At 39.4% G+C, this 19,604-nt stretch overlaps 1 protein-coding gene across 5 annotated transcripts in view; it reads left to right on the forward strand.

The window, feature by feature from the left end:
- Positions 1-19,604, forward strand: part of ctnnd2a (catenin (cadherin-associated protein), delta 2a) — a 726,237-nt gene that overhangs the window by 448,860 nt on the left and 257,773 nt on the right. For 4 of the 5 annotated variants that reach the window (XM_062021144.1, XM_062021148.1, XM_062021145.1 and 1 more), the window contains exon 12: positions 8,273-8,639. In XM_062021144.1, coding sequence (XP_061877128.1) covers positions 8,273-8,639 — 367 coding nt within the window. The remainder of the gene's footprint in view (positions 1-8,272; positions 8,640-19,604) is intronic. The other variant, XM_062021146.1, reaches the window with a different exon arrangement.

The raw sequence follows: 19,604 nt of genomic DNA on the forward strand, positions 1-19,604 counted from the left end.
GTGGCATATTAAATATAAGCCTGGTTGTGTAATAGGAGCAGGATAACCAGGTTGATCAAGTTCCATTCCTCGACTGCGATGTAAGTCAAATCCTACACTGCACCTTAATTAACACTGAAGTCGTTAACACTGTACATCTAACACATAAAGGACAGAAAATACAATAATTAGATTAAACCAGTTATCGCCATTTTTGACAGCATATTTTGGTGTAACTGTGCTGTAACTGTTTTTAAATCCAGTTTATGGAACAAAATAAAGTTCTTCATTAGGGCTACGCACCTGCATCCTCCTGAAGACAAACATCTTCTGTGTTGTTTTCGCTCGACAGCGGAACTTGGATTAACAAACTTCATTAGTTCTTTAATAAGGTTCATACATGCATTTGGTGAAGCAAATCTTACTATAAAAAACAATGTAAACATGAATAATGTGTTCGAGCCTCGACAAAAGTACATTTTTAGTCAACGTTTCTACACCTTGAACACAATATAAAGCATTATACAGTTCTGTATATCAAACAAACATAAAAAGAAGGTGATAGATCAACGTTCCATTTCATAACAAAGCTAAAATGACAAGCTAAACTTTCCTTATATGTAGCCACCCTGCAGACACACACACTGTCTCTAGACCTGTGGTGCACTCACACTTTAAAATCTCAGAACTTCATAACTTTAACAGCCAGGTCGCTACAATGTTTCAGAATTTTAAAAAATACAATCCACTTTACCTTGTGGTTAATCTTCTTGGCGGGTGGGGCAAGTGGGTGTGGAAGTGTCGACAACGCTGTGGGTACTCCCTGACTGTTTCAAACCATACATTGCTTGTCCATTGCTTTCTTTGGACTTATAATGAGCTAGCAAAACTAGGACAATTTGTAAAAAGGCTAAACATTATATAAAAATAAAAATAAAATATACAAAGTAGCGCTTACAGTGGGAAGGGGATTCATTTGGCCTCTTTTGTCTGACACATGAAACGTGAGGGGGTTGCACTATCCACTTTCGTCGCCAAATGGCAGTACGGTGGGTGGGTCTCCACAATATGGGTGTACTTTATTTTAAACAAATGTACATTGAAGTGCACATCAAGATGGTCAAAAAGGAGTGTTGGTAAGAATGGGCGATATGGCCTAACATCTATATTGCAACTCCTGCGATATCAATACATCACTGTATAATATCTGGCATTTTAAAATTAATAAAAGTATTTCAAAACAGCTCCTAATTGTGCTGCTGACGTATTAGGTAACATATTGTGTCATTTCCGGTTGTAATATTTTCTCAAAACTGTTATTAATCTACTGTGCTTGCTTATTTACTATTAACATCTGGTTCATTTCTCCTTTCACGGGAGATCCACCCAGGGATAGGACCATATGATATCTTTCCCTACTGTAGGAAGTAGCTTACAGCAGAACTGCTGTACTCACGATACGATCACCGGAGTTCGATCAGCCCACCCACAATGGTTATGCTGCCGGGCACAAACATTCGTACACAGAAACAAGGCTCGTGTATATTTTAATTCGCTTTGTGGTCCGTAAATAGAACAAGGGGGGTTCATACATCGAGGTTATACTGTATTTCTTTTGTCAGAGTTAGAAATGTCGAGGCTGCCAAACACAATGTCCACTGCAGAGGACGCTGGCTCTCAGGAGGATACAGTATATGATCCACACATTTTATCTAAAGGTCATCGTGTTGTACTCCAAGGTGTCACACTCCTTTCTAATATACTTGCCAGCAATGAGGATTGTGCATCCATAAATGTGCACTCTCATGCTGGTGCTGTATGGGCCCTCCAAAGGTCAGGTCATTAGCCAGAACACACCATTACCGGAACAAATTCGGTAGCAGTGTGTTGACTTAAGGTCGCGGTAAACTAAAAAGATTGAGTGACGTGGAAAATGTAATGTAAAGGCGAGAGAATGTCAAGGTAAATGTCAAAATAAAAGTGTAAAATTGTGAATATGTGAGCATTTCTTACTATGTCAATTCATGCAATTGCATGGACATTTTGAAGCGGTCGTTCTTCTCTCCTTAAATCTCCCTTTGCTTGCCTGGAGATTTGTCCTATTTCGGTGTCAAGTCTCTGGGAGGGCGCACTCTTTCACTCAACACTGGTGGCGGTTTTAGCCTCAAGCCCCGGCTACTAATGAGACGTTCAGAAAAGACGGCGGCATCACTGAGACCATTTCTAAAGGAGAGAAAGGACAGGGATTTGTTTCTGATGGGAGTGACTCTGCTTCATTACCCTCTTCCCCCCCTGCGTTGGGCACCGCTCCCTCACCGATACACACCCCTCTTCTCTTTCCCTGTCTCAGCTCCTACGTGTTTTCTCACGCTTTGCCTTGGATCTTTGTCAAATTAAGGGCACCAGTGGAGGAGCTTACATAGCATTTAGCCTCATGGCTATTGCATAGTACAGTTTTTTTTTGTTTTTTTTTGCTCAACATTTCCTGAAGTTACATAATAATATGCAAATGTGCCTTTATGAATAATAGAGTTTATCCGTCTTAAAAGAGCTTTTGAACATAATTAAGTGTCGCTGTGATGTGGCGCGCAGGTGTGTATAAAAGTGGGGAGGTTGAGTAAATGTAATTTCTCAAGAGAGCTCTAATGAGTAAAGGATGACGATGAGACACTCAGGACAATAATTATAGGCACCGTGTACCCAAAACAAGAGCTTTTGAATTACTACTACGGTGTGTTTATTATTATGCTTTTGAATTACTACTACGGTGTGTTTATTATTATGGAGCCTGTGACGGACAAAAGTACGATGCAGTACAGTTATCATTGTAATGTATGGTTGTAGACGACCACCACATATTCCACATGGCATCTGCAGGATTCCAACACTCCAAAATAAGGCTGCACGATTTTAAGAAAAAGCTTAATTGCGATTTTTCTTTCAAAAATTGCATTTGCGACTTGATTTGCAATTTTTTTAATCGTATATTTTATACATATAAATGCATAAAACTGCGAAAATTACGTGTGTAGGAAGATATGTTACTTTTAGTCAATCAACATACTATTGTTTCAAGCTGCCAAACATTAGAACAATGTAATTGAATTATAATAATAATGCAAGCAACCATTTAAAAGGATATAAACATGTATTTATTATTACTGTAGAATTGTTTACTATTGTACTGTATTTGGAAGGTAAATAATTTTAGTTAGCCGAAATAAATAAAGACAAAATACAAAACGGACTCTCATCTCTGAAAGTAAAAATTTTACTTCAATATTAAACATCTTGAAGTGCATTTTTTTCCCCAGTTTGGTGTCTTTTGTTTGTTACCATCACGACATTCTCGCTCGTTTGTCCGTGTTGACGGGCTCATATTGCTCATCCAATTTGAAGCTGAAATATTCCCACAACAAGGCATTTGGCTTAGTGATTTTTTTTTTCCTCTTAAATTTTGTTACTTTGCGGACTTTCTAACTAGTGAGTCGCGAGGCTCTCTGTCTGTCGTGCTCCCTGTGTCACGTGTGGGTTTACGCAGCTTACTGTGAGGTTTGTTCTCCCGGGATACAAACAGACTATTCCGGACAAAGCGCGCAGGAAAAAACCTGATTTAATTCTCAAAACTCAAAAGGGTACAAAAAACAGAAAAAAAAAAGACAAGGGAAAAAGTGCTGATCGCACTGGATGCTACGGCTAACACTTAGCATAGAGTAGAGACAAGGAATACTCACGGACTGTGGCATGAAACTAGCAAAACTTACGTGACGAGAGCATGAAGCAAACAATGACGCCAGGCCGACTGACTGGCAAAGGCAACTTAAATAATGCCTCTGATTAGTGCTCCGTAAGCAGGTGAGCGGGCAAACACTAATCAGAGATAGGTGAACACAATGAGTGACCATGGCAACCAAAACAAACTCACAGGTGCACAACCAAGAACTAAAGCAGTCCAAAACTAACAGAAAATAACTAAACAAACATGATCCGGACCACGGATCATGACAGAATCGCCCCCTTAAGGACAGATTCCAGATGTCCAAAAAAAAAGACAAAAACCAAGCAGGGTCAAAAGTCACGGGAGGGCGGAGGGAGGACTTGGCGGTCGGTCGCCAAGCCAAGTGTCCCCGAATCCACAGAGGACAAGTCAAGTGGCGGCGGCGAGTGGAACGCCGCTACAGCAGGCGAGGCGGGTGACCCGGGAACGGCCACATCCGTGGCCGACGGGGATGTGGGTGCACTTGGCGAGGCGGACGACCAGGGAGCGGCCACATCCGTGGTCGACGGGGAGGTGGGCGCGTCGGCGTCGTCGTCGTGGCAGGCGTGGAAGCAGCGGATGAGGCAGGCGTGGAAGCAGCAGCAGACGAGTCAGGCATGGAAGCAGCAGCAGACGAGTCAGGCGCGGGATGCAGCAGACGAAGCAGGCGGGGGTGCAGCAGACGAAGCAGGCGGGGGTGCAGCAAACGAAGCAGGCACGAGTGCAGCAGACGAAGCAGGCGTGGGTGCAGCCACTGGTGCTAGCCGTGGTGCAGCGAAGTTGGTAGAGTGGCCGTGCCAGAAATCGGAGGGATGCTGGTTACTGGGGTTCAATCCCCACCTTCTACCATCCTAGTCATGTCCGTTGTGTCCTTGGGCAAGACACTTCACCCTTGCTCCTGATGGGTGCTGGTTAGCGTCTTGCATGGCAGCTCCCGCCATCAGTGTGTGAATGTGTGTGTGAATGGGTGAATGTGGAAATAGTGTCAAAGCGCTTTGAGTACCTTGAAGGTAGAAAAGCGCTATACAAGTATAACCCACTTATCATTATCATTTACAGTGGAGCATGGTGGTGGCAGCATCATGCTGTGGGGTTGTTTTTCAGCGACAGGAACTGGAAGACTAGTCAGGATAAAGGGAAAGATGAATGCAGCAATGTACAGAGACATCCTGGATGAAAATTAAGGCTTTTCATCCAACCTGATGGAGCTTGAGAGGTGCTGCAAAGAGGAATGGGCGAAACTGCCGAAAGATAGGTGTGCCAAGCTTGTGGCATCACATTCAAAAAAATTTCAGGCTGTAATTGCTGCCAAATGGAGTTATTATGGAATATTGTGTGTAGAATTTTGAGGACAACAATTAATCCATTCCATTTTGGATTAAGGCTGTAACAACAAAAACTATAAAAAGTGAAGTGCTGTGAATACTTTCCGGATGCACTGGAAGCGCGAGGTCTTGCTCTCTGCCCACAAAAGACAAAGATTGTGAATGACTGAAAGAGGGCTCACTTTGTTAAGTTAAATGTACTGTTAGAAAAACGCGCTGAGGTTCTGACAGCGAAGCAGAGAGTGAGACATCTTTCTCTTTCTCCCTGTATGACGAAGAAAACAAACACAAACGGATATGCTCTGTGGCCTTGTGGTTAGAGTGCCCGCCCTGAGATGGGAAGGTCATGAGTTCAAACCCCGGCCGAGTCATACCAAAGACTATGAAAATGGGACCCAGCATCAAGGTTTGGAATTGGGGGTTAAAACACCAAAATGATTCCCGAGTGTGGCCCAGGGGGTGGAACAAGGGGATCGGTCAAATGCAGAGGGTAATTTCACCACACCTAGTGTGTGTGTGACTATCAGTGGTACTCTAACTTTAGCTTTTTTTAAAGAATTAAAAATGAATATAAATGATGAATGGGCACTCAATACGTGGTCAAACTGACCAGTTTGTTACGCTCAATGTTTGACCGTACAATAACCGAGACATTATACAACAACAAATTATACAAAAAGTGTTGTGACTGTAGTAAAAAAGAGAGTGTTGAAAACGAGGGGTCATCTTATATTCCTAACACCTCTGAAAATGACCGTCCAAACTAATTTTTGTTGTGTCTCTTTAGATTGTGCAGCTATCGTTGTGCCCAGTGTGTACTTGGTGACTGTGCACTTTTTTAAAGGCTAATTCTCCTTTTAAGAGGAACCTCATTGGCCCGTGCTCAAACCTCAGTCAGTCACATGCCCCCGTATTGATTCAACTGCTCTGTGATTTATCACATAGTCTCTCTGAAGAGCGCATTAATGGCTGTTTTTGCATGTGTGTGTGTTTTCGTGTACCTTGCTTCTAATGACAGAGGAGATGGATCGGCCTCCCCGTCGCCACTTTACACGCACGCACACACACACACACACACACATACACACACACACACACACACACACACACACACACACACACACACACACACACACACACACACACACACACACATTCAAAAACACGGCATTTCTCTTAGTGTTTTTACAGGTCGAGAAACAAGGCCCCCAGACTCACATTAACACCTTGATATATGGCCGCTCCTTTGCTCCCACACGGGGAGGGCAGGTGACAGCTTCTGTGCCCCAGCAGAGTGCTTACCTCACCAAGCAATACCCTCATTCATTCATCTCACACTAAAGACACCCAGCTTGGAGTTTTTTTACATCCGCTTTTATGGTTTTGCCTCTTCAAAGCTCACTGAGCAGATGTCTCATTATTTTGGGGAAAATAACAGTTTCTCCGTTGTTCTCCTAACAGCACCTGAAGTTGGATTTAGGATCTCTTTAGGAATATTTCTGCAATAGATGATTCCGAGCATAGGCGCCGATCTACATTTTTGCTAGTGGGTGCTCGGTGTGTGTATTAGTGTTAAAATGGGTTATACTTGTATAGCGCTTTTCTACCTTCAAGGTATTCAAAGCGCTTTAACGCTATTTCCACATTCACACACACATTCACACACTGATGGCGGGAGCTGCCATTCAAGGCCCTAACCACGGCCCATCAGGAGCAAGGGTGTCTTGCTCAAGGACATAACGGACGTGACAAGGTTGGTAGAGGGTGGGGATTGAACCAGGAACCCTCAGGTTGCTGGTACGGCCACTCTCCCAACAGCGCCACACCGTCCCAATGTGTTGTCCCAAAACCAATATTTTGGTACCGGTACCAAAAGTATTTCGGTAGTTTTCTAAATAAAGGGGACCACAAAAAATGTAATTATTGGCTTTATTTTAACAAAAAAAATATTACGGTATATTAAACATATGTTTCTTATTGCAATGTTATTCTTAAATAAAATAGTGAACATACAAGACAACTTGTCTTTTAGTAGTAAGTAAACAAACAAAGGCTCCTAATTTATCTGCTGACATATGCAGTAACATATTGTGTCATTTATCATTCTATTATTTTGTCAAAATTATTAAGGACAAGTGGTAGAAAATGAATGACTAATCTACTTGTCCATTTACTGTTAATATCTGGTTATTTTCTGTTTCAACATGTTCTATCTACACTCTGTTAAAATGTAATAATCACTTATTCTTCTGTTGTTTGATACTTTACATTAAATTTGGATGATACCACAAATTTGGGTATCAATCCAATACCAAGTCGTTACAGGATCATACATTGGTCGTATTCAAAGTTCTCATGTGTCCAGGGACATATTTCCTGAGCTTATAAACATAATATATATTTTATTTTGTGATGTTAAAAAATGTCAATGTAATCATAGTAGTATCGACTAGATACGCTATTGTAAGTGGTATCATTACAGTGGATGTTAAGTGGAGATCCACCAATGGCGTTTATTTATATTGTAGTGTCCCGGAAGAGTTGGTGCTGCAGGGAATTCTGGGAATGCGTTCTGTAGTGTTCATGTTGTGTTGCGGTGCAAATATTCTTCCAAAATGTGTTTGTTGTTGTTGTTTAGTGTGGTTTCACTATATGGCACATGTTTATGACAGTGTTGGCATTGCTCATACTGCCACCCTTAGTGTGACATGTATGGCTGTTGAGTAAGTTTGAATTCATTCGCCCGTATTAAGTGTGTTCAAAGTCAAGATGATTGAGTCATTAAATCGTTATCGGGCACAATGAAATCTTGTTTAGGCTTTGTTAATTAAAGACTTTATGATGTATGACCAAGCTCGCCCCAAAATTAATAACATTGTAATTGAATTTCCAAAAATCACTTTAAAAATTGAAAGTTGCCATCAATCCAACATGGGTGATCTTTATTGTCCGTGGGTGCTCGGGCCCCGAAGCACCCACGGGATCGGCGCCTATGGTTCCGAGTACATAAATGATGTCTGCACAATATTTGTGATTCTTTGTCTCTCTCCCTCCTCCAATCCCCGCGGTAAACATTGGTCCTTGTTGTTGATCCTGGGCATGTGGCCAATATTTATCAATCCATATGGAGACATGCGTCCTATCTTTTCCTCTCCTCTACTTTTCTGTCCTCTCCTCTACTTTTCTGTCCTCTCATCAACTGTCCTTATAGACTTTTCCCATCATGTCCATGAACACGTCCTAAGTTATGTCCTCTGTCCCTACTTTCCTGCCATAGCTCCCTCCTCCCCTGGTGTCGACTCCACCCCTTTGCAGCGAACAGGAAGCCACGGCACCGGTGCAGGAAGCTACGGCCGCGGCGGGATGAACAACTATGCCACGGTGGGACCGGGCTACACCACAAGTGGAGGAGGAGGGGACATGTACGGTTCGGACCCCTACGTGGCGGACCCTTACCGCACCCTGCAGTACTGCCCCTCGGTGGTAGAATCGCCTTACAGCAAGTCTGGACCCGCCCTGCCGCCGGAAGGCACCCTGCAGCGCTCACCTTCTATTGACTCTATTCAGAAGGACCCAAGGTAAGCTTATCTATGAAAACTACTGCATGAACCTGAATATAAGACTGTTTTGCTTCTGTCGAAAAAACAAAGTCGTCTTATATTATATTTATACATGAAAACAGGTGGTGCCTAACTACGTCTGACTAGAGCTAGGTGATATATCGAGTTTGTAAGATACATCAATATATTTTTAAACAAGATATGAATTAAGAAAACATCTTAATATAGATATAGTTTATTTCACGTTAAAATGACCAAACGCCGCTTATTTGTTGTGTTCCTTGTTCTCCCCTGGTCCCCCTCCATGGGCTACTACACCCCTCCCCTTCCTCCTTCCTTTAGACTTAGACTTCCTTTTTATTGTCATTCAAATTTGAACTTTACAGCACAGATAAGAACAACATTTTGTTACATAAACTCATGGTAGTGCAGGATAAAAAAAGCAATAAGGTGCATATATAAATAAATAAATATATATAAATACATATATATATATAAACTAAATAAATATATATAAATAGACTACTGTACAGATAAATATATTGCACTTTTCCACATGCGTCCACGTTTATGGATGTATGTTATATTGTCTTCTTTATTCCAGCGAGTTAATCCATTTTGGGGGGAGTTGAGGGGATAATTTAATTATGATGCATTCAAGAGTCTTACGGCTTGAGGGAAGAAGCTGTTACAGAACCTGGATATTGCACTTCACTAATCTAACCCGGCCGTATATTTACTATGATGAGTCACGATTGGTTAGGGACAGGCCAATCAGAGGCAAGATAGGGCGGGTCATATGATTTTGATACATTTTGTATTATTTGCACAGCTATGTTTTTTTTATTTTTATGTAGAAATAATATTTTTCTAAGTTATTTATGTTATGTAATTCTGTACTACTTAAACAGTTTTTTGTTCTGTGCAGTTAATACCCATCTTGACTAGCTGAGTAAATAAAAGTGTCACTAACTGGTTACAGTACAGTTGTCATTCACTTCAATTTCACTGAATATCGCTTAAAAATGTATATCTTTATATGTATACTTCCACCAAAAAATATATCGAGATATATATCAAATATCGAGTTTAAGTATAAATATATCGAGATACACTTTTTCGTCCATATCGCCCAGCCCTACTTCTGACCAATCAAGGTTTTTTTTCCTGTTGTTCACACACATCATTAATCGGAGAAATGTGTTTTCAAGAAATCAAGCAGTCCTGCTATATAGAGGGTTGTCTTATATTAGGGATAATACAGTTTATTGTATTCACACACCCTGAAATACAAACGTTTCGGTTCACTGCAGACATATAGTATTTGTTTTTCTCATTGCTGTGGACAGTATTTATTGGTATTACCTTGGATTTTTGAGCAATGGTACAGAGAAAGGGACTGTTTTTCTTACAGAAGGGGTGTCCAAAGTGTGGCGTGGGGGCCATTCGTGTCCCACAGCTCATTTTGTATTAGCCTACGACACTTTAAGACAAAATAAACACATCTTGGATTAGAACATTACACAAAAAGCTAAGAAAGAAATGGAACCGGCTGGAATCCCCTCAAAACTGGGACCTGGAAACCAAAATGGCAGGCCTTTGATTATTTACTTGCGTCCTGTAATGATGAACATGTGTAAAATAAAAATTGTATTCATAAAGAATTACAAGTTAGATTCATTAGATATTACACAAATGTTACCTATAACATAAAGCAAATATGTGAATGTTACAATGTATTGATCAAAGTTGTATTGATATTAGCATCTCGATTGTACAAAATGTGTCAAAAATGTGTTTAAGTTATGGTTATGATTTATCTGTTTCAGACATGTTTATTACGAGTTACAATAAGGAACAATGAGTGGTTACATTTCAACATTTCAACATTATAAGGAGTAGGAAAAAGCTAAACTTATATTTAATCCTACCCCTTATCCCGATGTTTTAAAGATAGTTCATTAAACCACTTTTATATGTTTACTTCAAGTTCACTCCCTGGTGGAGGGAAGGGAAGCTGTTGGAAAAACAATAACTACATAATAACTTGTTGGTGATAGTCAATGGATATTATGTTAGTCAATGAATATTATGTATTAGTTAATATTGTTGAATTTGTCATAATCTGTTATTTTTGTAGTTGTTGACTTCAGCTGCATCAAGTCTTTAAGTTGTGTATTCCATTTCCTTGTAATCAAAATGTCATCTTCAGTATTTGTCCAGTTCCTTAATGTTTTCAACAAGTACTTTGGCTTCTCCGTCCTCCATTTAACTTGATGTAGATTTTACGTGTTGGCTCTTCAAGTCCTCTTAATTTCCCACTGTTTCTTCAACTCGTGCGCCTTCTTGGCGATGTCAGCGTTGCGTTTTGTCCGATGCTAACGTGTGTTCCTATCAGTTTGACTCGTTGCCTCAACAAAGTCACTTTGTTGTGTTTGTTTGAACTTTATGTTGATGACATGTGTGGTGTTCTTTCTGCTAGATATTCGAATGCATGTATCGATGTTGTTGACATCCACGTTCACTCCCATTGATTGCAGAAAGTTGGCCATCTGTTGCACTGTTGAAGCCGCATTATTGTGTCATCCTCCTTTGTTATCCACCATTGGGCATGCTTGTTATTTGAAGGCCAGTCATAATCACACTGTTCCTGGGGACAGACACTTACAATAATGTTATCCGTCTCATCATTTTGCTTCTTTAAAATCTTCACTTTCTCCTCTAGTTCAATCACTTTTTCTTCCAGTCCATCCATTTGTTTACAGAGTGTTATGGAGTCTACAATATGTACATTTTTTTTAGTGTAGTTCCTCTTTGAGGTGCAGGTAAATATGATTTACGACCTGAAGAGTTAGCCTGTCTGTGTTGTGACATGTGGCTTCTTGGTTTCCGCAATATATAAATCAGTACATGCCTCACTGCACTGGACAGCTTATACCAAATTTTTTCTCTGGGTATGGGTGTCTGGTCCTTGAGGTGTACCAGCCTTTTTTCACATGGTGTCACCAGTGGTTTGAAATGTACCAAAATGCTGTGTTGGTTAAAAGGATGTGACTATGTGTTATTTTTATGGCTGACACTTGCAATTAGGCCCTTGCAAGAGAGATCACATCATATACAGCTACACCTCAACTTACGAGCACATTGAATTCTATAACCAAGCTTGTAAATCAAAACACTCGTAACTCCAAGCAGCCACACCTATTGAAATGAATTTAAATCAATTTAATCTGAATTTTGCCTTTGCAAAACACCACCATTTGAACATCCTTTTAAAATGAAAAACAAGACTTTTAGAAATAAAGAACTGTTGTATACTACTAAAAACAACTACAGTAGTTTCATGTAATAATGTAATATTGTTTAACATTTACCTTGAGGACTAACACGGTGTTTCCTTCTAGCTTTTTCTCTGTCCAATGTTGCCACGTCCGCTTAATATCTGCTTATTTTAAGTGATTTGGTTTCACAATGCTTGTTGCCTTTTTATCTTGTGACATCTGGCAACACTATCTCTGTCGTGTATCAATAGGAACCCAAAAATCACTCTAATTTCCACACTGACATTTTTGAGTGACGGACCGTAGAAGTCGTAGTTTACAACAAGCGATGTTTATGTCTGTGTACCAAAAGTAATACTTGACCGTCCAGTTTGTTGAGTCAGGACGAGACAGAACAAATAGAAACATGTCACACACAGCCTCTGCGGCTTCTCAATATTTTCATGGATACATGTTTGAAATTTGGACGTTTGTGGCTGCATGCCATGGAGGCTAGCTGAAGTTAGTGCAGTGTTTCTCAATTATTTGTTATGACATATTTTGCGCACCCTCACTCTCCACTGTGAGTATAAATACTATAATGTGTCTATAAAATTGTTATAAGTACGACCCCGCATAACAATGAAAGAAAACAACACACTGGTTCTTCTTCGTCTCCCACAGTAGTCACAGTGAAGCCAAGGGCTACATACAATTTGTCATATTCAAGTAGGGCAAAAAAAAGCCCCTCCTGGCATCGCACCGCGCCCCCTTGGGGGGCCCTCTCCACTATTGAAGAAGAACTGAGTTAGTGTGATGAGGACTTATAGGTAGGACATATTTTGATTTGGTCTTCCGCTTCTTTTCCTTCCCACTATTTTTCTTAGTTCCGATGGTTGGAAGACAGGATTGTGTCCATTTCTGAGCGGCGCTCAAATGTGCACGTCAACTGTCGAATCACAACGTATGTTTGTTTCTTGTGTAAATGAAGCAGGAACAACAACGTGTAAGAATATATAGCACAACCCTGTTACACATTTTACTTCAATAGATGGTGAAATGTCTTGTAACTCAAAGTATGCTCACAACTTAAAGCATAGCAAAAGGCTGAGGGACCGCTTGTATCTCAAATCATTCATAAGTTGCAATACCACTGTATTGTACTGTATTGCTATGTGGTATTCTAAATACATCTCTACCAGTAACAAAAACATAATACTTTAGTGTTAGTAGGGCTGTGAATCTTTGGGTGTCCCAAGATTCGATTCAATATCGATTCTTGGGGTCACGATTCGATTCAAAATCGATTTTTTTTTCCAATTCAACATGATTCTCGATTCAAAAACAATTTTTTTCCCGATTCAAAAGGATTCTCTATTCATTCAATACATAGGATTTCAGCAGGATCTACCCCAGTCTGCTGACATGCAAGCAGAGTAGTAGATTTTTGTAAAAAGCTTTTATAATTGTAAAGGACAGTGTTTTATCAACTGATTGCAATAATGTAAATTTGTTTTAACTATTAAATGAACCAAAAATATGACTTAATTTATCTTTGTGAAAATATTGGACACAGTGTGTTGTCAAGCTTATGAGATGCGGTGCAAGTGTAAGCCACTGTGACACTATTGTTCTTTTAATTTTTTTAAATTTTTTAATGTCTAATGATAATGTCAATGAGGGATTTTTAATCACTGCTATGTTGAAATTGTAACTAATATTGATACTGTTGTTGATAATATTCATTTTTGTTCACTACTTTTGGTTTGTTCTGTGTCGTGTTTGTGTCTCCTCTCAATTGCTCTGTTTATTGCAGTTCTGAGTGTTGCTGGGTCGGGTTTGGTTTTGGAATTGGATTGCATTGTTATGGTATTGCTGTGTATTGTTTTGTTGGATTGATTAATTAAAATAAATAAATAAATAAATTAAATCGATTTTTTAAAAATGAGAATCGATTCTGAATCGCACAACGTGAGAATCGCGATTCGAATTCAAATCGATTTTTTCCCACACCCCTACATGTTAGTGTTGCCAGGATGTTATGTCTCAATGGCCAATCCAGGGTTACAAAATGACACTACAAATGTATACAATCTTGCCAAAACACTATCCACAAACATTGTGTTTTAGATTTAGATGGGAATATGTTTTATTTAAAATACACTCAATTCAATTAGACAAATGATGCACAATTAAACACATTTTTGGTTTTACTTTTCTTTAATTGTGCATTAATCAATCTTTTTTAAATAAATAAATAAAATATATTATAACTGTCTCATTTAGCTGAATTGCAAATGCATGCAACATTTCTCTTTGCCACGAGGTTAACTGGTCGCCTGCTGCAACTCCAGTCCCTCTCTTTCAATAATTGGATCTAGCAGAGCTTACATGAAGTGCTAAATGAGTTAGCAGCTATTAGAGACAAGCAAGGCCTTGAGTGAAGGGCAGGGGTTACTTCACTGTGTGTGTGTGTCTTAACAAGCTATCAATGTATTTTTAGCTTATCATTAGCATATTCTAAGACTGATGTGTGTGTGCGTGAGGGAGCTGGTAATTTGGTTATGTCGCCATTACAGGATGGAGAAGAGGTGAGAACAGTGACAACTCAATAAGGATAAGATACAGGTGAAAAAGGATAAAGCGAGAAGTGGGAAATCTAACGAGGAACAGGATTTGGTGGCTTTAAATCCATACAGTTTAGATTAGACCTAAGTGTTTGAGTGGCTTCCTTAAAGCAGCGTGAGAATTAAGGGCAGATGATGGAAGAAAACAAATAAGTGGGGCTTGAAAGGAAGAAAAACAAACAGTTTGATTAGGAAGATGGAAGGAAGACGAAACGAGTATTGTCGGTCTCGTGGGTTGGCTGTGTGAGTAAGAACAAGGCAAGGAACATTAGTTAAGGGAGAATGGGAATTAGGGCCCACTAAGGTAGAGGGTCACCGGTTATTGTTACAAAGCTTAGAAGCTCAGATGTCTTCCAGACATCATGAAGGAAAGGGAAGGGGGTGTGGTTGGGGATTTGGGGGGGTCGATCGGTCAAGAGCGATGAGGATTGATGGAAAGGCAGATGGAAGGAGTTGCAACACAGTGATCACAAACAAGACTGCAGTATATTGTTCCTCCCTTGTGTTTGCTCGGCTTCACTCTCAGCAAAGACCCAATAAACCTGCAAGAAGTCTAACCAGTGAGAAATGTTTCCCATCGAAGCCACACTTTTTAAGGTATACTGCCTTTAGAAATTAAAAAAAAAGGAAAAATGCTTGGTTTCGACTGATTAATACAATGGAGTTGAGCATTCCTAAGCTCGTACAATTTGGCCATGGTCTGTTTATTTCATCGACTAATAATTTTTCATCTTAGTTATGGTCAGCAACCTATTTGACTGACTGACTAAAATGAGGCAATACATAATCAAAACAAATGCACATTGACTAAAACGAGAAAACAATGTTGACAGAAGCTAAGTCCAATCATATTTAATTTTGTCTTGTTGATGGGCTGGACATGTTTGGAATTTATCCAATCACAGCTCTCTAAGCAGAGCATGAAAGAGGGGCCGGGAGTGAGTTACAAAGGAGAGCCCATCAAATACTTTTCTTTGTGAGATAAATAAGTTCTCACTGCCTAAAAAACACTCTATTTAACAAATGCTAATATGGATACACCCGGGAGAAAAAACAGGATAAAAGTCGACTAAATTGAATGTAATTTTAAAACTCTTGTCAAAAATAACACTGCTTTTGAACAGCCTTAATACAAATACATTAAAGCTGCTGTATGCCACACTCAATAATGTAACGTTATAGACAAAGCAAGTTTATTTAAAGAGCACAATTCGTACACAAAGGAATTCAAAGCGCTTTACAGAAACATACAAATATAAGATAATATAAATGATCATAACACAGAAATCAGAAAATAAAATAATCATAAAAAAACAATTATAATTACAATTAAAATCAATCAAATAGTGTAGATGAAATACTTTCAGTTGTCATATGCACAATTAAGTAAAAGTGTTTTCAAGCTGGATTTGAACATTGTAAACGTTGAGGCCCGTTTCACATCTTCTAGAACACTTTTCCAGATTTGTTGGAGCATAAAACTGATTTGGTCTTGACACTAGGCACCAGCAGGAGACCACTCCTTGGGGTCCAAGAGCATGAGATGGTTCAGATATGTGCTTTGACACAAAACCATGAAAAGACACAAGGACAGCTGTTTTAAAGTCTATTCTCTGAGCAACAGAAAGCCAATGCAGTGACTTAAGCACTGGACAATAGTGGTTGTATTTCCTGGTTCTCGTCAGAACTCGAGCAGCAGCATTCTGGATGCACTGCAGCTGCTTTACAGCTCACTGAGAGAGCCAAGTGAGAAGGCCATTACAGTAGTCTAACCTGCGAGAGACAAAGACATGGATTAATCTTTCTAAGTCTGAGTTCGACATTATTCCTCTCATTTTGGCAATGTTTTTAGGTCGTAAACAATGATATTGTTACTTTTATATGTTTGTGTTCGTGTTAGTGGGGTGCCATATCTGACATAGTTGGACCAGGAAGAAGGCAGATTATAATACTTTCGGTTCATTTACAACCCAAGCGCCCTCTGGGCAGCCGCCTTACCGCGACATAAAGCAGCTTGAAGGTACATAAAGTTTACACAAATCAACATGATTAAAAATGAGTAAGATACATTTGAAACATCCGTCCATCCATCCACCCATCTCAGGGTGGCAAGTCATCTGGAACGTTTTTGGAAAAATTTGCCTTTTAAGCCACATATAAAGTAAAACTATCAACAAATTAGCTTTTTGCAAAATCTATTGATTCCTTGAGAATAATGTATCGTTCACAAAGTCTATAAACCAATGAAAATAAGAACATAAAAGCTAGTCATGCGTGGTAGGCATCAACGTACCACACAATACCGCACAATTTGGTGAACATCAAAAGGGTTAATCCCATGTGTTGCCTATTCTTTAGCTTCTTGTGGCTTTATTAAAACACTCACTTAACTAAAGGAGCAGGTTAATACCGTATGGTCTGAAAAAAAGGCCTGAAAAGTAATATTCAATATAAAGTTGTATGCATGCTAACAATGAAGTGGCGCCAAATGGGGCGGCATAGCTTGGTTGGTAGAGTGGCCGTGCCAACAAAATGAGGGTCCCAGGTTCGATCCCCGCTTCTGCCATCCTAGTCACTGCCGTTGTGTCCTTGGGCAAGACACTTTACCCACCTGCTCCCAGTGCCACCCACTTTTAAATGTAACTTAGATATTGGGTTTCACTATGTAAAGCGCTTTGAGTCACTAGAGACTCACAGAACTCTTGAGAAAAATTGCAAAGGTCGGATAAGTTTGCTTCATTGACCGCCATTATCTTTAAATAAGATTTCAGAGTCAGCCAACAGCCGAGAGGTGTATTATTATTTTGTGTCTTCTACCATGTCTTTAAATGGTAACATTCATTATTCATATATTCATTACACTACCGGTAATATGTCGAGGATCAGAATTACTTTCATTTATGACACTTTATGTTATAAAGTCTCCAATAGCACTAGGGTTTACACTATTATGACTGCTAAAGGGCTCATATTATGATATTTTCGTTCTATATTTAAAACGCTTCCTTGTGGTCTACATAACATGTAATGGTGTTTTTTTGGTCAAAAATGTGCAGAGATTATGTTAAAAAAGACAGTTTTAAAGATGCTTTCTGACTAGAGGTGGGAGTCGTTGGCCACTTAACGATTCAATTATGATTACGATCCAGGAGCTGTGACTCGATTAAAAATCGATTATTGCTGCATCATTAATTTATGTATATTTATGTAGTTTTACATTTCTTTTCGTTTCACTAAATAAGCGTTTATCGCTCGCAACTTTAAAAAACAATGCATTTGTAATAAGAAATTTCCATTACGTTTGTTATATTCATGGAAATGTGTGCAAAACATAAACATAAGTGCCCCATAATAAAGGTGCTGATGGGATCTCTTGATGAGGTAGCTCGCTGCAGTCAGACACCTTTTAAAACTGTTGGCATTACTTTATTTACAATAAATAAATCAATTATCGATTATTGACATTTACTAATCAATTTTATAATCGTCCATGTCCAAATTGTGATGCAACTAAAAATCGATTGTTTCCCCCCACCTCTATTTCTGACCGTCTCTTCAGGATGCAGTGTTTTGTGGGCGGTCTTATTTACGTGCCTCCACTTCGACATTTTCTTCTACCCGTCATCCATGTCGTAGTTTTAGCACTTCCATATGGCGTTTACTGACAGATAAACCGTAAGTTAGAACTATACACTACTTTTTATTGGAAAAAATAAAAAATAAGGAGCTTATTGACTACAGCGCGGACTACAATGGTGGACTCGCACAAAGCACTTTGAGTAAATCTCTACCATATATGGATAATCCGCTGACGTCACACCTGGGAAACATTTCACACAAGGGGCAAATTCCAAACAGCTCGTTTGGAGAAAATATTGTTTTATAAATATCTCCGCCATGCCTCCATGGTTTAATTTCAAATGTTCAGGACTTATGCAGATCCCAAATACACAAAAACGGATACCAATAGGTAAGAACTGGGCTCCTTTAAATAGGTTGAATTGTTACTTATAGACATTGCGTATTCTGTTAATAAAAGCTATAGGACTTGTTGACCCCTGAACAGACTTATATATATTTCTGTTATTTACTATGGAGAAAAAATACTATTTTAATAATATTAAATTATACCTTTTATGAGTTAGTCAAATATTCAGTTCAGTATTATGGAGTGCAATTCTACAGCACTGCAAATAAGAAGCATATGTTTACAAATAATAATTCTGACAATAGCATAACTCAGAATTGTCTTCCATACAGTATATCCCCTGTTTATGTATTCATGTATTTTTGCTCATATTAAAGTGTTAGTCACATATAGGGCTGGTTTAGCGCAATCCCATTTTATCAGTAGTCAAAGGAACACTTCCAGTATTGTGTTAAGATGCACTGATGCAGCGGACACGTCGCTGTTGTCACTTGTGACACTAGTTGCCGTGTGTGTGTGTGTGTGTGTGTGTGTGAGTGTGTGTGTGTGTGTGTGTGTGTGCACTCAAGAGAAGAACAGGACGCTTGTATTCCCCACTTTTTGCCCTTTGTCTCTATGTGTAAGTGCATTGCATAAGTGTGTTGGATGTGTTTGGTGTATGTATGAGTCTACACGGGGGATACCTGCTCAGGATGGAAATGAAGGCAGTGGTAGGCTGGGAATGTGCGTGGAAGGTTCTTGACCACAGGATTAAATGAATACTGGGGATTCCATGGCCTCTTAAGTGAAAGACCATGTCACTGCACTGTTTACTACACCACACACCTGGGGATTACTATTGTCTCCTTTACCGGGATATTTTTTTATTTTCACACGATAAGCAGCTGTGGCTACAATGCAGTCCTTGCTTTTGATGATTTGGCTGTAACTTGCACATGCAGTTGCAATATATACTCCCATATAACCTTAAGAAAAGATATATGTAGTAGTAAAATATGCCACCATGTGTTAGCCGGTTCAGCACCGTGGAGAGCAACACTGTAATACTGGTGTGACTAATTCAGCACCAAGGACAGAGACAAAAGCACTAAATCTGTTGCTGCAATTTGTAAAAACAGCTAAAAATATGGCAGTATTTTTTAATTCATTACAAGTTATTTTCCTCAAA

The sequence above is a fragment of the Entelurus aequoreus genome, linkage group LG15, assembly GCF_033978785.1.
Source record: "Entelurus aequoreus isolate RoL-2023_Sb linkage group LG15, RoL_Eaeq_v1.1, whole genome shotgun sequence".
NCBI classification, from domain to species: Eukaryota; Metazoa; Chordata; class Actinopteri; order Syngnathiformes; family Syngnathidae; genus Entelurus; species Entelurus aequoreus.